Source organism: Adiantum capillus-veneris, chromosome 17 (assembly GCF_014529385.1).
Source record: "Adiantum capillus-veneris isolate H3 chromosome 17, ASM1452938v2, whole genome shotgun sequence".
Classification (NCBI taxonomy): Eukaryota; Viridiplantae; Streptophyta; class Polypodiopsida; order Polypodiales; family Pteridaceae; genus Adiantum; species Adiantum capillus-veneris.
Genome location: NC_140947.1, coordinates 43,316,485 through 43,322,856, shown reverse-complemented (window position 1 = coordinate 43,322,856; position 6,372 = coordinate 43,316,485). Strand labels below are relative to the sequence as shown.

The 6,372-nt window shown below is 42.1% G+C and overlaps 1 protein-coding gene across 1 annotated transcript; it reads right to left on the bottom strand.

The window, feature by feature from the left end:
• Positions 1-688: 688 nt before the first annotated feature.
• On the bottom strand, positions 689-5,598 carry LOC147437121 (uncharacterized). The gene is made up of 8 exons (XM_086486741.1): positions 4,379-5,598; positions 3,918-4,259; positions 2,765-2,830; positions 2,497-2,565; positions 2,102-2,176; positions 1,718-1,996; positions 1,391-1,490; positions 689-1,262 (listed from the first exon to the last, which is right to left on the bottom strand). The coding sequence occupies exons 1-8, from the start codon at positions 5,471-5,473 to the stop codon at positions 1,225-1,227; spliced, it is 2,064 nt and encodes a 687-aa protein (XP_086342867.1). The 5' UTR covers positions 5,474-5,598; the 3' UTR covers positions 689-1,224.
• Positions 5,599-6,372: the final 774 nt, after the last annotated feature.

Below are 6,372 nucleotides of genomic sequence, written 5' to 3'. Positions count from 1 at the left end.
GGCTCAACTCTGCCGAAATTTGCTGCCGAAATTTGCAGAGTGAGAAACCAAGTTGGCTACCCCCGCCTCGTCTGGCCGGACAAAGGGTTCCTTTGTGCTGGTAGTAATCATCCGTAAGCGACAAAAGTGCTGACGGGTGGTGGGGGTTCTACCCTGGACGTGTGGACACGCCCTTATCCTGATGATCTTGGGCGTTCAATCCTTTGGGTTAGTTGCGCAGTGCATGTCATAACTACATCCACATGTGTGTGTGTGCATGAGCACATGCACACCTTGTGTCAACACTCCTTCCCTGAGAATGGCCTTTCATCTCTTGTACATGCATCATGGTTCACGAGTTTACATAAATTTTTTGGAATTAGTCCTCGGGGTGTAATCGCCTTAAAATATGCAAAAGGAGTGTTATTTAACCTAGCAATATGTGGATTAGTATACCTTATATATGTGAAGCCAGAAATGTTTACTTCCAAAAAAAGTTGTGCATTTTTTATTAGAGAGGAATATCATTTAAGGAAAGTCCTAAAAAAAATTTATAGATTGAGTAGGGGAAGGATGTGTTGTAATCTTGAAAATTAAACCAACATGCATAGTAGGCCTATTGTCTAAATCCAGCAAACCAGGCTCCCTTTTAATTATTAGGTCAATATCATGAGTGCCCAAAGGCAGCAATTGTATTGAACATTAAAGAGAACATTAGAGAGCAATAAATTACAACAAAGAATATGTCAATTACAAATTCATGTTACAATGTCATATACAGTACACTAGTACAAGAAGCAGTTAGATGGCTCATCCCATCCTCAAAACAGTAGGGGACATCTATACTCAAGTGCTTCCTACCTTGGGTTTGCTTAAACCCTAGTTTATAGCTTTGCAAGTAACTATATAGGACAAGGGAATTCAACCCACCAGCACCATATTTTTTAGTAGAAGTTTCTGCTAATTGGGACTTGAGTAAGGATGTAGAAAACAGAGAGAGGGGAAAAAGGGATGAAGTCTATCTCACAATCTATGTACACTATTGGCATACCCAAAGAATTGATTAGCTCTGCCGATCGATGGGTTGGAAATATTAATGGCCTCCCATCAAATAAAATCATCAAAAAGTAGATTAGAAGTAATCTTTTTGGACTTCTATGGTAGAATTAGCTGTATTGCAGATGCATGCGTTGCAAGCTGTAGCCCGGTGGCTTTAACGAGGATCCTTGGTTGAACCCAAATTGCTCACAATTCTGTCTTCATCTGGCTATTAAGCAATGTACCTTGAACAAAACAAGAACAATATAGTGGTATAGTTAGTAAGAGCTACAAAGTTTTGTAAACTGTCTCTTTATGCAGCATAATTTTCTTTTCAACCTTCTTGAGATAGCATGCTGTGGTATATAATTACCTTGTACGCTAGGATGCATGCGTAATGGAGACTGAGAAAATCCGGCGGGTAGGGACGACACGATATTTTGCAGATCATCATCGACCCAAGCATCCGAGATCTGTAAGAAAATGGATGATTGTTACTTGCCTATTGTGGAAACATACATGGTGTTGAGAAAATCCTACTTATCAACACACTGAACTAATTGTGATATATGTATGTATGTATGTATGTATTTATTTCTGTGCATACATACATATGTACATACATATTGTATGTATATGTGTGTGTGCACGAGTCATATATATTCTTGTTTGCTCATGGGATTATGATGCTAATCAATACCTGAGACATGCACTCTGCAAAGTTGTCTGATGAAGCAGCTGCAAGCATGCTCAATGTCCCCCTCAAGGTGGGTGGGTCCAATCCGAGAGAGTGTAACGCCAAGGTAGAGGGGTTCATGCTCTCCATAAAGGCTGTGCTATGTTGAAGGCTTTGCATAGGGTCAGCTTGCAGGAAGGAAGAAGAGTTTAGAGGAAGAGGCACAGCAGTTGGGGTCTCTAGTAGCTGTGGGGTCAATGCTGATGCACCACAGTTATTATGTAATGTGGGCTGTTGTACCACCTGCATGTCAATATTTGGCTAAAGTTTATATGTGCTGATCCATCCAAGAAGCAAACAAATCTACACTTTTCTTGACATGTGAGTACATCCATCGATTGTTGTTACCTCTTTCCCGAAAAGGCTCTCGAAGTTGAACTCCAATTTGATTGGATGCACTGCTGCAAGCTTCATTGACAAAAACTGCACACAACAGACATAAATTAGGGACCATTAATTCAATTTTGTACTGTGATTTATATATATGCTATCGTCGAGACACACAGAAAGGTACTATGAATTTCCCAATTGAAAACATTCATTACTCTCTTTTGATCTTGTCTCTGTGTATGTGCTATTGCCAACCAGCTAGCAGCCCAACTGAACGTGTGCGTAAACACGATCATTGGAATGATAGGAGATTGATCAAGTGGTAGCCGCATACAAATGGTATGTATCCCCACAGAAAGAGAACAAGATGACAGACCATTATGGGGATGAATTAGAGACTGGACAATATATACCTCTACTTGACGTTGAAGAGATTGTACATAATTGATTATTTCATCTAGCATCATTGCTTTGCCTGTTACCTGACAACAAAAAAACATGTGGCTTTAGCATCATGTCATGAACATAATCATAAAATCTCAATGGCCTTTGATGCTGGAGAGACCCCAAGAAATAGATGATTTAAGTTAAGCACCTTGTTCACATTCAGATCTTTACATTAATTACTAATTTAATGATGATGAATGGGTGCAATAGTATAACCATGTCAATTTTTAGTACCTTTGTGCATCCGGGAACCAAGTCTTGCAAATATTTCATTCGCTCGCTGATCTTTTCTCTCCGCACCTACGCATTCATTATACAACCACAAGAAGTTTTACACAAATTCTCACAATAATTCCCACATTGTGACTTACCTCAACATCTTGAGTTTCTGCGAGGGAGGCACCGCATACCCAGCTAGGTGCGATTGGGGGCAGGGGACCGCCGGCCCGGTGGGGGGGCCGGGGTCCCCTGCCCCCGATCGTACCTAGCTAGGTATGTGGTGCCTCTCGAGCAGAAGCTCATGATGTTATGCATTGTATGAAAAACACTGAAGAAGACTTCGTTGTCCTACATGAGAATATTTCTAAATCTTCTTGTGAACTCCATTGAGCTTTATTTAATTAAGACACCAGTAGCATGGGCACATATATATATATATATATATATATATATATATATATATATATATATATATATATATATTGTCAAGGTGCGATGATAACACAAATGACAACATGATCTACACTAGAGAGAGAGAGAGAGAGAGAGAGAGAGAGAGAGAGAGAGAGAGAGAGAGAAATTTTAGCCTAGTACAAACAATCCCAAGAGAGCTCAAAGATCTATCCGATGAGTTTTGAACCCAAGACCTGATACTCCGCCAGAAATTGAGTGAATCAATCTAACACACTTGGGACCTTGTTGCGAGAGAGAGAGAGAGAGAGAGAGAGAGAGAGAGAGAGAGAGAGAGAGATTTGGATACTTTCACTTAAATTGCCTGATGTCATATGATGTCACATTACTAACATTCATACCAAAGGATGACGTCAGATGATGGGAAAAAAGGCCCACAAGGAGGACATTGCTGGTGATGCAGGAAGGGGATGTGCCTCATTTAACAGATTGAGTGACCTCCTACAAGATTGAATGAGAGCCTGAGAAAAGCTATGATGACTGGATGCCATTTAAATGCTGTGTATTTCACAACTAACTATCAAGATGCAGGACTTTTTTTTTTGCAATCTGATGAGCTACTTTAACAGGATTAATGGAGATGCTAATCATGATAAAGGAATTCAAGAAATCACTACACATCAAACCCAGAATATGGATCACTAGTTATACGCAAATGATAATGTATATCCCTGCACAATGTAATCAAATTTCTTACCCTTTCAGCAAGACTATGGCTGTCCGTGGCCTGGCCTCGTCGAGCTCGGACGTGGATGAAGTCGGGCTTGGGAGGTGGCGATGGTGACGAGGACGGTGTTTTGCTGTTGTTGTTGTTGTTGCAAACTTCGGATTTCTGCTCCGACTCACCGGAGTTTGATACCCCAGTACATTGCTTTGTCTTCAGATCATTGCTGGCTGGCTTTGATTTGTTGTCCTTACTGCTCATTTTGTTATAGTGATTATTACCATTGCTTGAGTCCGGATACTCCTGCTGCTCTTCGTCCTTTGCTCTCTTCCTGCCCAGATTACCTCGTGAATCGTCTTCGAGCTCGGTGCCATCCTGAAAATACACACACATGCTTTTATAATTAACACTTATGTGTTGTGATCAGCCCTAAATGTAGCTAACTTTCACTTTAGCTGTGCTTCATTAATTGCAAATCAGGATCTCTTGTTTACCTTGATTAATACTTCTCTTTTTTTCTTGCACCCACTCAAGTTCACCATAGGAACTGCTTGAGGAGGACTGGAATGCTTGTCAGTGCTATTAATGTTGGATTCATTAATGGAGGCATGTACATTGTACTTGGCATCATATTGCTGCTGCAGAGATGATACATTGCAGGATGCTGATTGAGCGAGGTGATTGGTCCCCCTTATATCACTACTGATGAGCTTTCTGGCTCCACAAGTAGCTCCATCCACATTGTAGTCAGCTTTCCTAATGGAACCATTAATGTAGCTGTTTAATTTGTTGTTTTGAAGAGGGCTGGATGTGTAGGCTTGTGGGCCATTGACCTGCTGTGAATAAGATGAGAATTTAGCAGCTCTGTCGACGAAGCCCGGATCCGCAGAAATGAAGCTAGCTAGATTCAATCCAACATTGGTAGCAGAAGTAGCATTGGTATTATTATTGCCAGACCATGCATTGCCCTTCTGATGGTGTAAGTTACCATAAAGAGCACTCAAAGGCTTTTGATCTGGATCAGAGAGCGAGCATGGAGATGCGATTTGCGCCGGAGCTGCAGATGAGGAAGGATATGCAGGTGCAATATCGTGAAGACTTGTGAAGTTGGAGAGCGGATCGTTAACTGTCGCAGATGAGGAGCCGGTGATCATCGATGCTGAGACGAGCTTATCGAGCGCTTCCCAGCTGCTAGTGAGGAGGGGCTCATCGCCACCGGTGAAGCCGTGATCGATATAATTGGAGTCAGCTGTCTGATCTGCAGGGTAGGCATGATCATAGAAGCCAGGGGAGGTGTAGCCAAAAGTAGCAGGAGGGTGGGTACTATTGAAGGGGCTCATGGGGATGATTAGAGGACTAAAGGGCTTAGTGGGGTTTAATGGGAGCGGCGCCCAGTTGAGGTGGTGCTGATCTAGTGCAGCTGAAGCAGTGGAGGAGAACTGCTGAGGGTGGCTCAAGGTGGAAGAGAGTGGAGAAGAAGAAGCTGAAGCAGAAGGAGGGTCCATGGAAAGGTGTGAGGAAAGCAACTTAGGGGAGGCAGCCTGCGGGGTATTGGGAGTAGCAAAGGGAGCATGGGAAAGAGAAGCCATAAAAGCTAGCTAGAGGGAGCTTCCTCTCTTCTCGCACACACACACACACACTCTCTCTCTCTCTCTCTCTCTCTCTCTCTCTCTCTCTATCACTTTGGCCTACACATACATCACTCTAGTATTGTGCTTGAGGAGGCTCTTTATCAGATCAAATGGATAATCTCCCCCACCACCTATTATACCCAAGGGGCTAGGCCTCCCCCCTGCCCCCCAATACATCCTCTCTAACCCCACCTCATTATTGACATTTTCTATTTGGAAATAATTGCCTCTCCTCGGTCCAATTGCAGTATTCTCTGCCCTCCATTGCCCAATGGCTAGCTGGGCCCCAGAGCTCAAGCCCAAACAAAACCCCACAAATTTTTAACCCCACTCCCCCATGCATCTCCTCCCCCTAGAAGTACCTTGTAATTTGCTCTTTGTCTTCATCTCAAAAGAGAGAGCCTCCAATGCCCTCCATGGTTTTTCTTTCTCTTGGGACAAAACCCCTGAATTTCTATGATATCATTTCTCTCATCATTTTGATGACATCACAAAAAAACAATTTTCCAAGACATGAGCTTTTTCTTTTTTCTTTTTATTTATATTAGATAACTCCTCCGGTAGAATGAAAAATGAAAGAAATTCATTGTTTTTTTTCCTGGTTTTTTTATTTAAAATAGACAGTTGATCAATTATACAAAAGTAATTATATTGCTTTGATAAATTGAAAAATGAAAGAAAGTCACTCTTGCTCATGATATGTTCCATACATCCCAACGCAAACACCTATAATCTCTATGAGTACTACCGATCGCTTTCGGCGGCCTCTCTCTCTCTCTCTCTTCCGCTCCCCTTAATCTCACTTGGAGTTTAGTCTTCATCTCGCAGAGAGAGACACGTGTAAAGGGCTATGGGCT

Excerpts from the sequence above, each read along its gene's own strand:
- LOC147437121 (XM_086486741.1), bottom strand. The coding sequence starts at position 5,473 with ATGGCTTCTCTTTCCCATGCTCCCTTTGCTACTCCCAATACCCCGCAG. Across the intron at positions 2,566-2,764 it reads TGGTTCCCGGATGCACAAAG|GTAACAGGCAAAGCAATGAT; the intron begins GTACTAAAAATT and ends TTTTGTTGTCAG. Across the intron at positions 1,263-1,390 it reads CATGCATCCTAGCGTACAAG|GTACATTGCTTAATAGCCAG; the intron begins GTAATTATATAC and ends GTTTTGTTCAAG.